The sequence below is a fragment of the Amia ocellicauda genome, chromosome 14, assembly GCF_036373705.1.
Source record: "Amia ocellicauda isolate fAmiCal2 chromosome 14, fAmiCal2.hap1, whole genome shotgun sequence".
Taxonomy (NCBI): domain Eukaryota; kingdom Metazoa; phylum Chordata; class Actinopteri; order Amiiformes; family Amiidae; genus Amia; species Amia ocellicauda.
Window position 1 is genome coordinate 7,253,840 of NC_089863.1, and position 14,689 is coordinate 7,268,528.

The 14,689-nt window shown below is 43.1% G+C and overlaps 1 protein-coding gene across 1 annotated transcript; it reads left to right on the plus strand.

Moving 5' to 3' along the window:
• LOC136768501 (uncharacterized) lies at nt 1-8,530 on the plus strand. Its single transcript, XM_066722735.1, has 2 exons — nt 1-408; nt 6,996-8,530. Exons 1-2 carry the CDS (start codon nt 168-170, stop codon nt 7,544-7,546), a joined length of 792 nt encoding a protein of 263 aa, XP_066578832.1. The 5' UTR covers nt 1-167; the 3' UTR covers nt 7,547-8,530.
• The last annotated feature ends 6,159 nt before the right edge of the window (nt 8,531-14,689 follow it).

A 14,689-nucleotide genomic window follows, 5' to 3' on the forward strand; every position in this document is an offset into this window, starting at 1 on the left:
ACACAAGCTGCGGAGCAGCTCATCTGATCCTGAAAAGCGGCAGCAACCTGCTGTTCAGAGAGACTCGGCCGCGACTCCACAAAGCGCCTCTGAGGCTCGTAATACAGAGAGAGTCCGCACTGCGCGACCGAGCGCTTCATCCGCGTCCGCCCAGCAGCCCGAGCAGCATGTCTCTGTCCCAGCGCTTCACACAGCGCCTGTCCTCGGCTCTGGCCGAGCTGATGAGAGCCGCTCAGTGTGCGGCGCGGAAGGCGCTGGCAGAGACGCTGGCGGAGCACCGAGAGGAGATGAGCCGAAGGCGGCGAGAGACCGAGAGGCTGCGCTGGAGGCTGCGGGAGCTGCGGGCGGCGAAGCGGAGTTTGAGAAGCGGCGGACACGGAGGAGGAGAGACCCCGGGAGCTGCCCTAGGTAACTTGTTCATTGTGTTCATGTCCGCTGGTTAAAGAGACGCGATGCGCAGACGCGATGGGCTGGATCTTATTCTGTGACGCATCTGTGCGGCTTCTCATCAGGGCTGAAAATGCGCATCCGCATGTGCAGTGATAAGTGCATCTGCTAATAAATACATAAATTATATAAACAATAGCCTATGTTTAGATTTTTAGGGGGGCGTTAAAATGAGTACTCAGCATGTTTGGAAAAATGTTGAACTGCCCCTTAGTGAAACCAACTTTACTCTTCAATTGTTTTGCACATTATTGGGATTCTGTGAATTCCATCTCTTCTTCAAACTGTACATCATGCGCCCTATTTGCTATGATGTATAACTGTAACAATATGAAGTTTAAATGGTACAGTTTCAAACAGACTGATCTCAATGCCATTCATTAGTATTGTAACAACTCAGGATTTCTTCTTTGTCACAGCAAATAATGGAGGGGACACAGGATTCGAAAAAGAGGAACTTTAATCTAAAAAGTTAATCTCGGGCTGGAGCGACCCTCTCTAACTCCCACTCACCTCTAACACTACTCTACCCATTTGCGCGGGAACCAGGCACCCCTATTTATACCTTCTGGCCCCGTGACTGGCTCCTCCTCCTCGGGGCTGACCCTTAACCCCAGAACTAACCCTGCTGTAACACAAGCAGGCGCGCCACATGAACACAAAACACAGGCTGTGTCCCGAATCGCGCACTCGCTCCCTTGTTCCCTTCCCTTGCAGGGCAGAAGTACTATGGTGGCAATCTTAAGGTCTGTCCCAATAGGGAATGAGTGAAGGGAGCCTAATTGAGCTTTTTGTGCCCTTCAATGCTCCTTTCGGCGGAGTGTACAAAAGCGCGCACTTATGCGGAAGTGTTTTAGCGCTGAAGTCCCAGAACTCTGTGCGTTAAAGGCGGAGACAAGTCCATTGGGAAAATATGGCAGCGGTGGGTGCATATAAATGTAATGCTAGCTAGACAGTTGTAGATATTGTTAAATTATGTATCAAGGAAATTATAATACATAGATAATATAAAATTATTATATAATCATGATTTAAATATATGATTAGAACTGTAAGTATAAGTATACTCAAAGCATGGTCAAATGTTGCTCCAGCCCCAACTAATCTCACATAGTGAGAAGCTATTCCTATGTCAGTAAACAGTTAATTGCAAACACATTTATTTTCCTTGTCTGTCACTACCATAAACTGATTTCCATTGAATATCTCAAAAATCCATTGTGTACATTTATGATTGATAATATCTAATTATAAACAAGAGCAGGTGATTATGGCAAATCAGTGTCTGCCCCAGACATAAAAAAATCCTTCACTATATTAAAGACTGTAGTGCCCAAAAATCTACTAAACCAGGTCAAGATTATGACCATATATGGCATATAAAATGTCTGAGTAAATGTTCAAATTAGATAAGAATTGAGGAAAGGTTTTTTGGCTAGCTTGCTTATAATCTAAAATAGTGTAAATTTAAATACAAAAATAAAGCTAACAAGTACAGTTATGGACCACATTTCACCAAAATGAAATCAAAATTCAAATCAGGTCTTCAATAGGACCCCATAAACATCATGGCCAAATATGAAAAGGATAGCTTCACCAGTTTTCTGGCTGGCTAGCTCACTAACAAACAAAACATATGTAATATAAAAATCAATGTAGCAAGCACATTGTACCAATTCTGGACCAAAGTGCATCTAATCAGGTCATCATCACACCCATATAAATGAAATAGCCAAGAATAAAATCAGTATGCTTAATACTTTTGGAGAAATTGTGTTTTTCACAGACACCAAAGCTGAAAGAGGTGAAACCGAAATGTCTCCTCCCCAGATCATACTCTAATCATGTGCATTGCAAAGGCAATACCAAAGATCCTCTATTTAAACAAGATAGTCAACCCCCCCCTTTTCTTCCATCTTTGAGCCGCAATGCATTATGGGAGTAACACAGTTCCGGTGGGGCTTTTCTCCTTTTCTATATATTTGAAAACCTGCCTCATTTCGTATTCAAAGCTTTCATCTTAAAAAAACAAATGCATTTTTTTACATGATGTGCCTGGATTGTATTAGAGACACCCTTCTTAACATATTCTAGTTATTATTTGAACACAAAATATTTTAACCTGGATTAACGAGTGCTTTATGTTCAAAGTGCTGTGTCTAGTATGAATATTCATGAGCACATCAGGCCTGAGGCAGAGAGTCTTGATCTAGGAGGCGGGGTTTGTTATCGAAGACAAGTGACAGAGATTGGTGACGATTAAAAAATAATAGATAGCGTGTGAATTATTATAATAATTATTCATAATAGATAGCTTGTGGATTATAATAATACTTATTATCATTGTAAGTAGCAGTAGATGTCGTATTTTGAAGGCATTCAGTATTTAATTGTGGATGATATTCTGTACATTTGACTTCATATATTTGCATACATATACAACTCTGGAAAAAATTAAGAGACCACTCCAAGTTCAGAAATTAATGTTAAGTGGTCTATTTATTTTTTCCAGAGCTGTATATATATATTGAATGTAAGGAAAGTCTTGTGGTACAAAAGACACACGCAGAGGCTCTTACATAAGAGGACTCCAGAGGCGAAAAGAGCAAAGAGGAAGTCCCTGTGTGCGTGTCACTTTATATATTACAAACAGGAAGGGGAATGTTTGAGTGACTCCCACAGAGGCCAATAGGCAGCTTTGATAGAAAAGCATGCTAAACCCCTCCCCATTGGGCAGTGCTTTGGACTCGAAAGATAACTTGAACTGCGTTCTTTGTATGTTTATTTGAAATTAATTTTGTTGTAAGATCTCAGAGAATTGTTAGTTCTGAATGTTTTATATTAAATTAATTACGGATATAATGTAATAACATTTTCTGGTATTTATGTTGTGTCATAAGATCAAATTCACAGCTCAAATTGGTATCATGAAGGCTGTAATTCACTGCATTATTATTATTATTATTATTATTATTATTATTATTATTATTTATTTTTTATTTTTTCTCTTGGCAGACGCCCTTATCCAAGAGCGACTTACAACATGAGTGCAAAACAAAGTGCAAAAATACAGTTCAGTAAAGGCATCAATCATTACAAATTCAATTTACATAAAACATAGCAATTCAAAATATAATATAATACATTTTACAACTAAGTACAGTAAGTGAGGTCCTACATCCTGGATGGTAAAAGCGCTGTCAAGATGTAGGGTCACAGTCAAGGGCTACGGGAAAGGGAGCAAGGAGGAAACAATCAAAAATGCAAGAAGCATAATAAAACTCTGTGAAGTGCTATCTAACAGGGGTAAAAAGTACTGTCTGAAAAGATGTGTCTTGAGTAAGCGCCGGAAGGAGGTCAAGGACTCTGCTGTTTTGACTTCATGCATTCATTCTTCTATTTAAATACACTGTTACATTGCACATTTGCATCACAGAAATACTACATACACTGAAAATATTATTGCCTAAGGTTACACTAGATGCATATTAATTATTTGAAATTAATACACGTACTTACAGTGATGACAATATCATTTGGACAAAATTAATTAAAAAAAAAAAAAATCAAAATTATTCCACATTGACATACAATATGTGTTGCAATGCATCCTGGATCTCTCATGACATGACATATATTTGGGAGTTCAGGCTGCAGGAGCCCAGTGGGGAAGAGGAGTAATGGCTGGGGGTGAACTCCTTAGTTCACACTGTTTCAGCCCTACATAAGAGAAAAAACTGTAAACTTTGAAATCCTTTTTTGGTCAAACAACCCCTCCACCCCCACCCTCATGCTTGCAACATTCGTTTTAGGTTAAGACGGTGTGAACTAAGGAGTAACTAATTGATATCAAACTATTATCAATTGACATGATATATACTTATTATATACCCCCTTATATGAACATCTGACCGAGTCATATAAAAATGTGCTTTGAACTTTTGAACAAAGTGTGCTTTTGAACAAACTTGGTATTTTATCTAATTAATATTTTTGGTTTGTTGTGAATTTAAACCAGAGTTGTAACCGAAGCACTAAAAGTTGAGTTGAGTTGAGTCATTTAGGAGTACAGACTCACAAGCTCAAGCTCACAAATTCAGTGACATGCAGAGTCACTGAATTTGTTGAGTCAAGTCACCTACCTGGCTTGATTCACTTTGAGTCATTAGTTCAATTGTTCAAGACAATCAGCAATATATATATACTAAGTCAGACCGCAGGTGAACCAAAACAATCGTTTTATTAAAGAAACGGGTACGAGCGCCAAACCAAAGGTGCACAAAACATAAACAAACCATACACCGGCTGTTCCCTGACTTCCACAGTGTAACAAACCCCAAAACAAAATGGCAAACACACCTCTTGCTTCCTAAGCTCCCCGTCCCCTAATGTGAGGCTGAGGCCTCCTTTTCTAGTAGGTGCCTGGGGTTGATTGATTAATCAGTGTCAATAAACCCCAAGCATCTGCAGTCCATGACCAGGCAGGGAGGGGGTTAACAGTACTGTATCTGTTATATATGATTTATTAACAGCTCTATTAGGGTTTTATTTATGATGTAGGACATTAAGAAATATTTGATCTAAAAAGTTTTTTTTTCCAATTGTTAATAGAAACAGACATTAACCATATTCCCCCACCCTCTCAGCTGTATTTAAATCAGTAAAATAAACTTAAAATAGCTGTCAACAGAGTGTAGTCGAGCTGTGGATCTTTCTAAAATAATAATATCATAAAAGTAATCAAGCCATATAGAAGAAAATTAAATAGATGGTTCCACCCATCCCTTCTGAATAGTTTTTTGGCCGCCTTCATCCCTGCCAGGAACAGCTTCCTAGAATGGATGATAAAACTAATTCAGCCTGTTGGAGGACTCTGGCTGATTTTAATATTTCCACCACTCTGTCTGGCAGTTTCATCACCTCTAGATGGAGCCTTTCAGGGGCCAAACCCAGGAGTCCGTCCACCTGGCTGAGCAAGTCTTTGCATTGTGGGAGCTGCCAGGGTTCTGCACTGAGCATCTGCACATTAGATTTACTGTATTACAAAAATAAATTACATTACTTCACCTCTTTTTGCAGGGCTGCCGCATCTTTCACAAAACTTACACTTCATTTTGAAAAATTAGGAGGAGTCTCTGATGTGACATCACAAGTGCAAGGTCTTAATGTAAGGCAACAACATTTGTTTGTTGTCCTAGGAACAACAGCAACACAGCAAAAACAGGTTGTGCCTGCAGATGGCATGGGTGAAGGGGAATCCACCTCGCCCGTCAAGGCCTTGAGGGCATGCTCTGTGCCAAGACAGCATGCGCAGAGTTCATGCCCGTCATCTGGGGGCACCTTCCTCTGGCACCTGACACAGCGATGGAAAGCCCCTCTGGGGGTTGGAGGCATGGTGGGCACAAGGAGGTCCGTCAGGATGTCCTCCTCTTGGAGACCTGTCAGGAAGGATGTGAGATCCTGGGGTATGAGCAACTCCTCCAATATCTCGCGGACGATGATGTCAGCACCCGTGAAGTCGGCGATATTACCATCGATGGACCTCAAATGAAATCCCGCAATGTAATAGTGGATTCCTGTGGTCGATCGATGTCGATGCCCGCGGTCAAGAGGCGATGGTGCATTCCCTGTTGACCTTGGATGTAGTCCCATTGGTGGTATCCCATTCGAGATCAAACTTGGAGTTCCAATCAAAGTGTAAGGACAGCTGGACTATTTGGAGCCATTGGAATAGGCTCTGTGAGCTCTGTTCAACTCCAGTAATGGCTGATCGCCTTTCGGTTGCACATCTGGGAACCAACGAGGGATTTCTTGTTGAAGAAAACAAGCCAGGTCATCGCCCTCCACACCACACCAGGCCAACTAACTTCACTTTGCAGCGACGTTTTCAGTCCTCAATATCCACTAACTTGTCTTGCATTGCGTCAATGTGAGCATTGTATTGATTAAGATCAGATTTTTGCTGAAGGAGATCTGCTCTGGTCTTGTCATACTTTGTCATTAACTTATTAACTGTGGAAGCAATATCAGTTACTCTTGTGAGAACTCAGCAAATATATAAAACAGCAGTATTGGCAACAGATTAAAGGATAGGCTGCAAGACCACATCAATTGCTTCCTGGACTGGCGAGCTTCCCAATCATTGGGGCCCGGTGACTTCTTTAAGTGTTTCCCTCCAGTGTTGATTGGGGAGAAACAATGGGTGCCTTGCATGAAGTAGCCATGGTAAATAAACTGTATTTATACTTAAAATAAGGTAATATATATTTAAAAATTGGAAAATAAGTAGTTCAAATTACTTTAAAAGGCAAAGTGTTTTCAGGAGCTCCACTAGCAAGCTGCCATCGACTTGGGATGGTCACCTGATCTCCAGATTTTATTTTCTTAATTGAATATGTACTGTATCTGTTATGTATGATTTATTAAGAGCTCTATTGGGGTTTTATTTATGTAATTTGCAAGTTAATGTGCAACATGTAAGTCACTTATATTTGGTGATTAATTGCCAGGATGCCCCTTTGTGATCTGATTGTCTTATCCTCCCCCAGGAGCTGTAGAGACCAGTGCTCTCCCTGACTCTCTGGCTCCCACTGAGCAGCAGTCCTGTGAGCAGGAGTGGGGCTCCAGTCTGAGGCAGGACACAGAGCCCACAGCTACTGAAGACAACAAGAGTCTATCTGAGCAGCACAGGAGCAGACACGGTGAAATGGAGCTAAGTGGACTGGAGTCTGGCCACATGGTGGAGCCACAGACTGTGGGTTTAACACAGGGACTCAGGGCACTGGGATCTGAGTGTGGACCCAGTGCAGCTGGAGCTGAGCCAGACTCTGCCAGTACACAGTGTGAGCCCAGTGTTGCGTCTGTTCACATTAAGACAGAGGACAATGAGCTGCAGAGGGAAATGCATACGGATTTGAAAGATGAACCCTGTGATCTTAGAATAGAGATTATTTCAGGAGGCCTCTGTAAACTGGAACCACAGCTTGCAGAAGATGGACTGTGTGACACTGACTCTGGTGCCTTGAGGACGGGGCTCAGTGGAGGCAGTGACAGTGCAGTGAGGGGTGAGAGCCCATCTTCACAGGGCAGACAGCTGTGACCTGGACCCTCCAGCTCTGACTCTCTTCCCTCAAACACAACTTGGAAACATCAGGGCTGCCATCGCTGCCCCCAGTGTGAGAAAACGTAGAGGAACTCTGCAAGCTTAAAAAACATCAATGCATAATTACAAGGAAAAGAGTGCACTGCTGCACCCTGTGTGGGAAGTGCTTCAGTCATGCAACAAGTCTGACAATTCACCAGCGCATTCACACAGGAGAGAAACCATACAGCTGCACCCAGTGTGGGAAGGTCTTCACTCATGTAAACAGCCTTAAATCTCACCAGTGCATTCACACAGGGAAGAAACCGTACAACTGCTCCCATTGTGGAAAGAGTTTCAGTCATGTTTCAAACCTTAATACTCACCAGCGCATCCATATGGGGGAGAAACCGTACAACTGCTCCCATTGTGGAAAGAGCTTCAGTTATGCAACAAGTCTGACAAATCACCAGCTCATTCACACAGGGCAGAAACCATACAGTTGCACCCTGTGTGGGAAGGGCTTCACTCAGTCAGCAAACCTTAAACTTCACCACCTCTCTCACACAGGGAGGAAACCATACAGCTACCCCCAGAATGGGAAGAGCTTAATTTAGGCAAGCAAACTTAAATCTGTATTAGATTGGATTTGTTAATAAAAATTTCACAGTTATGTTAATAGTTCTTTGTATTAGTGCAATGTATATTTGTATTGTAGCACTCAGTCAGCTCCTACTGTTTTCTTTATGGTCACCAGAGTCATGACGTGGTGGGGGTGTAATTTACACTACATCTCAATTTTACTCCCCAAAAAAGGAAGTCCAAATCAAACCACTAGTCACTACCACAGTAGTCCATGCGAATTTACCTTAGCGCTGATTGTAAGCATTTTTAAGAACTTCCTGAAGACAGCTGCTGACTTTGACACAAATGTGACTGCAGGAAAGGTAAGCCTTGAAACAATGTTTTTTTGGTCATATATGTTAGTCATTTTTTTGCTTGTGAAGATTTTTTTTAATTTCATCTTCTGATCACATCAGAAACCCTGATCAGCTGCCCATTCAGTCTGCTGAGTGACAGGAGTGTGAAGCAGCTGATCAGAGTAGATCTTCATCAGTGTTTGTCTGGAAATTCACACAGTTCTGTCTGACTCCATTCTCCAGCAGTGAACGTCACTAATCTGTACCACACATTAAGTACACCACTTTGTGAAATACTGTTGTAGTTCTTGATACTTTATTATTATTATTATTATTAGCTTAATCTTTACTCAGGACTACATAGTTGTCAGATTTTCCAGTTTATTGTGTTCTAGTCATGTTTGTATTCTAATCTGAATTGTTACCATGTTGTGTGCAACTCTGCTGCAGTTCTTTATCTTGGGTGTGTGAATAAACTCTTGTAAGTCAATGTTATTGCTTGTTTGTGAGTTAAGTGTTAAGTGTTAATTTTGTCACAGGAAAACTAAGACGAAAAATGTACGTCAATGACCTTTTTTCAGTGATGATATCTATGACAATAATGAGAGGAAATACACTGGATAAAAACGATAACTAAAAATTAAAGACTTCTAATTTTAGTTGACTAAAATGTGACACAAGACTAATGGACATACATTACAGTGTTTTGTGAGGCAGACGGTCAGGGAGCGGTTTCATGGTCCAATCATAAGTGTGCATGCGTAGACTCAGTCATCGTGTTTGTGTAGCGCAGCTAATCGCAGTTCTGCGCAGAAATGCGCTGCTCCACCAATTGGATCGGTAATATTCTGCACAGAACCGCGGAAATCTGCTCAACAGAATGGGAACCGCTCTGAACATGAATGTGGTTTGATGTATTTGACTTAACACGAAGTTGATGCAGATTGTGTGAAGTTAAATGCCTGTTCTTTTTAATACAAGACTGGTAAGTGTGGGTCTTGTAATTAGTCAAAATTTGACTGAATTTACATTGACTAAAACGAGACTAAACTGACAGGAGTTTTCATCAACTAATATTAACTAAAGCTAATGAAAGATTAAATGACTGAAATGTGACTAAAACTGATAAGCATTTTAGTCAAAAGAGTAAGATTAAAACTAAATCTAAAATAGCTGCCACAATTAACACTGGTTTGGCAAGCAGCAGTGAATATGTGAAGAAAATAGGAATCTAATCTTTATTTAATTTGACTAGAAAACATTGCAAGTTTTCTTTGTCTCTGAAATTAACTGCAAAATAGATGTGATGAGACGATGCAAGAAGCTGAAATGAACTCTTGTATTTTCACACAGATACTTTAGACTTGCAATTGGTGAACTCCCAGAGTTCATTTAGGTTTACAATTTTTGCCTTACAAAGCAAGGTGATTAGTTAATATAAATTTAATGGTAAGTTTGGATAATTAAACATTTCATCAGGTCTCCTGATTTACACATACAAACATACACTTTGACATGACTTTAATGTATATAAATCTGAAGACCAATTTTGTATTATTATTATTAATAATAATAATAATAATAATAATAATAATAATAATAATAATAATAATATTTTATTTTTTTATTGGCAGACGCCCTTATCCAGGGCGACTTACAACATAAGTGCAATACAAAGTGCAAGAATACAGTTAAGTACAAGGCATCAACATTACAAATTCAAATTTACATTTAAACAAAGCAATTCAAGATATAATACATTTTACAACTTCCAATTTATACAGTTAAGTACAGTAAGTGCGGACATACATCCTGGAAAGTAAAGCTAAGTGCTGTCCAGATGTAGGGTCACAGTCAAGGGTTATGGGAATGGGAGCAAGGAGGAAATCAATTAATAGTGCAAGAAGCATGATAAAATGCTATGAAGTGCTATCTAACGGGAATTAAAAAGGACTAATTTTACAAGTACTGTCTGAAAAGATGTGTTTTGAGTAAGCTCCGGAAGGAGGTCATGGACTGTTTTGACATTGGTGGGAAGGTCGTTTCACCATTTAGGGGCCAGGGATGAAAAGGAGCGGCTCTGGAGGAAGGAGAGTGGAGAGCAGGTTTAGAGTTAGTCTTCTGGCACTGGAGGAGCGCAGTGGTATGGAGGGGATGTATGGAGAGACGAGGGTCTGAAGGTAGCTTGGTGCAGTGTGGTTGAGACAGCAGTAGGTGAGGGTCAGTGTCTTGAACTGAATGTGTGCCGGTATTGGGAGCCAGTGGAGGGAGCGGAGCAGTGGAGTAGCGTGTGCGAATCGGGGCAGAGAGAAAACCAGACAAGCCGCAGAGTTCTGGATGAGCTGGAGCGGCGGGTAGTAGTTGCAGGCCGGCCGGCCAGAAGGGATTTGCAGTAGTCCAGGCGGAAGAGGACCAGTGATTGGACAAGCAGCTGAGTCGAGTAGTCGGTGAAGAGTGGAAGGATTCGGCGTATGTTGCTAAGGAAGAATCTACAGGTGCGTGTCAGCGTGGTGATGTGCTGGGTGTAGCAGAGCGCAGGATCGAGGGTGACTCCTAGGTTTTTAGCGGAAGAAGTAGGAGAGAGTGTGGTGGATTCCAAGGGGATCGAGATGGAGAGATCAGCAGAAGGTGAGGAAGAGTGGGGGAAAAAACAGGAGATCCGATTTAGAGAGGTTGAACTTGAGGTGGTGCGAGTGCATCCAGGCAGAGATAGCAGACAAACAGGAAGAGATACGAGAGGGGATGAGGCCAGAAGAGGGAAAAGACAGGAAGATCTGGGCATCGTCAGCATAGAAGTGGTAGGAGAAACCATGGGATGCGATGAGGGGGCCCAGGGAGCGAGTGTAGAGAGAGAACAGGAGGGGGCCCAGGACGGAGCCTTGGGGTACACCTGTGAGGTGAGATTGGGGGGTGGATGAGGAACCTTGCCATGTCACTTGGTAGGACCGGTCACTGAGGTAGGAGGAGAACCAGGTGAGAGCAGTCCCAGAGATTCCAAGGTCAGCGAGGCAGGAGAGGAGGATGAAGTGATCGACGGTGTCAAATGCTGCGGAGAGATCAAGGAGGATGAGGACTGAGGAGAGGGAGGCCGCCAGAGCACAGCTGAGGGAGTCAGTAACTGCCAGGAGAGCCGTCTCAGTGGAGTGAGCTGTGCGGAAGCTGGATTGCAGGAGTGAGTGTTGGAACAGAAAGTCAGAGAGCTGACGGTGGACCACCCGCTCGAGAGTCTTTGAGAGGAAGGGGAGTAGGGAGAGAGGGCGGTAGTTCTGAGGAGAGGTGGTGTCAAGGGTTGGTTTCTTGAGGAGTGGGATGACAGCAGCTTTTTTAAATGCAGAGGGGAAACAGCCAGAGAGAAGTGAGGAGTTGAGGAGGGAGGAGACCAAGGGGAGAAGATCAGGAGCAGTCGCTTGGAGGAGGCGAGAAGGGAGAGGTTCCAGGGCAAATGTTGTAGGTTTGTGATGTAGAAGGAGAGAGGAAGCATCAGAGTCTGAGAGAGGGGAGAATGAAGAAAAGGAAGTTTGGTCTGTGGGAGGTTTGGGTGTGATGGGAGAGGAGGGGGACTGTTGAAGAGCTTGTGGATGTCTGTTTTCTTGGAGCAGAAGAAGGAGGCAAAATCATCAGCAGAGAGAGATGAGGGAGGAGGAGGGGGAGGGGGGGCAAGCAGGAAAGAGAAGGTGGAGAAGAGATAGCAGGGGTTATTGACAGTGGATTCAAAGGGCGATTGGAAGTAAGATTTCTTGGCTGAGGTGAGTGAGGAGGAGAATGTAGACAGTAGAGAGCGGTTGAGTTCAAGGGCAGCTGGGAGTTTGGTCCTTTTCCAACTCCGTTCGGCGGCATACAGACTAGTTTGGGTTGAGCGGAGAACACCAGAGATCCAAGGCTGAGTAGGAGAGGGATGGGCAGGACGAGACGTGAGAGGACAGAGAGTCAAGGGAGGAGGTGAGGGAGAAGAACAAAGAGGAGGTAGTACAGTTGACAGATAGATGGGAAAAACAGTCAATGGAAGGTAAGAGAGTGAGGGCAGTGGAAGCAAGGATGGAGGGGGAGACAGAGTGGAGATTACAGTGGAAGGTGACAGAGGGAGTGGGTGGGGTGGGGAGGGAGGGGAGGGAAAGAGAGAAGGAGATTAAGTGGTGGTCTGAGATGTCCATGGGTGTCACGGAGAGTGTTGAAGGGGAGCAGCCTCTAGAGAAGATGAGGTCTAGCTGGCGGCCAGCCCTGTGAGTGGGGGGAGACAGGGAGAGAGAGAAGTTAAAGGAGTGAAGGAGACGAAGAAATCCAGCACAGTGGGAAGGATTGGAGAGGTGGATGTTGATATCTCCCAGGAGGATGGTAGGGGAGGACAGCGAGGGGAGGGAGGAGAGAAGAAAGCCGAGTTCATCCAGGAAGGAGGTGAGTGGACCTGGGGGACAGTAGAGAACTAGAAGGAAGAGGCGAGAGGGAGAGGTGATTTCCACTGCATGGAATTCAAAGCTGTGGGTCGTGATAGAGGAGAGAGAGGGGGGGACAGAGAAGAGGAGAGCAGGAGCCCTGTTCCTCCTCCCCGCCGGTAAAGCGATGGGAGTGGGATAGGGCAGCAGGGGTGGTTGAGTTGTATGGGGAGATCCATGTCTCGGTTAGAGCGAGGAAATCCAGGGAGTGGTGGGAAGCGAAGGCAGAGATTAAGTCAGCCTTGTTGGAAGCTGAGTGGCAGTTCCACAGGCCCCTAGAGAGTGGAGTAGAGGCGAGGGAGGAGGAGGGGAGAGGCAGGGAGATGAGGTTTAGAGGGATTAGGGAAGCAATGGTGTGCAGGTGCACGCCAAGAAGACGGAGCGAGCAGGATGGGAATCGGAGAGATTGTCATGGCTTCTTGCTGTTGCAGTTGCTGTGCGGCATCTCCTCACAGTCTTCTCCTCGCTGGAGTCCTGCAGCTAGAGTCCCTGCCCTTTGGAGATGGGGCCCTTGGTAACATGAAATGGAGACAGCACTTAACTCGCTTAGGCATTTTGCAGAGGTGATTGCCAGCAAGAACACAGTCTTAAGTGACACTAGCTTCAGCTCAGCTGAGTTCAGTGTCTCAAATGGCACTTGGGAAAGTGCATCCTGCATTACAACAAGGTGCCATGCAGGCAGTGAAGTTGGGCGAGCAGGTCGTAGCCATTGAGTTCAGTTCAGAAACTGCACAGCCAGGAAATGAGACCCAGGGGCCTCGCCATCAGTCCGGACATGACATGCGGAGATGCCTGCCAAATACACTTTGAGCGTATTCGGACTGTGTTATTAATAGAGTTATAGGGCTGTCCTAAAATGTATTAGAAATTAATGAAAGCTTAGGTAGGAGACAGTATAGGGTTTTAAAGTAGCTACATTTACTAAATTAACAACTGTACTTAATTATTACAAGGCAGTGTGACGGTGCTTTAGTGAAAACATAAATCATATATTTGAATTATTATTCTTAAGCACTAACAGTAAACATCCGTTAACAATTCCATCAGAAGGAGCAGTTTACTGATTTAATAGACAAGAGCATGAGCTAATTTGGGAAATGCAAAATTAGAGAGAAGGCTTTAACAAATATGAATAACACCAAAAAATCTAAGAAACAATAATAACAAATATATATATTATTAAGGACTTTTGCATAATCTCTCTAACTTATCTTAATTCTACATGTGTTTTATACTGAATGTACTTTTCTGCTTAGCTTTAACTTTAAAACCATGTCCTGTCTGTAGTGATCTGTACAAAGCCTGTTGGGAACCTTAACCTTTGTTGTATTGCCTACTTCAAATAAACCATTTACACATTTGCCTGCACAATATACATTATAAAGCAAACATTATTATTATTAATGAGTGTTATTCTATCTTTTGGAATTGCTCTCAAATTAGCCTGCCCCACTTAATTGTTTGCAAGGAACCTTGGTAAAAGGTTCTAATAAGAACCTTAAGGGTTCCTCCACAGTATCAACCCTGGGAATCCAAAAAGGCTATTAGAACCTTCACTTCTTAGTTTACTTCTTAGAGAGTACTGTAATTGTATAAGAAAAAATACCATTTACCATAATCTTTCATTAATTTATGTTCGCTCTCGTATTAATATTAAAATGCTGTGGCTGTGTTCACGACACTTCTCTGCGGCGGGAGTGCAGACGGGAGTCTGTGCGTGACGTCACGGTATGCGCAGACGGAGTGTGCACAGCTGCGTCAGCGCAGCTGCAGTCTGGGCAGAACAGTGTGTGTCGGAGCTGAGAGGTCAG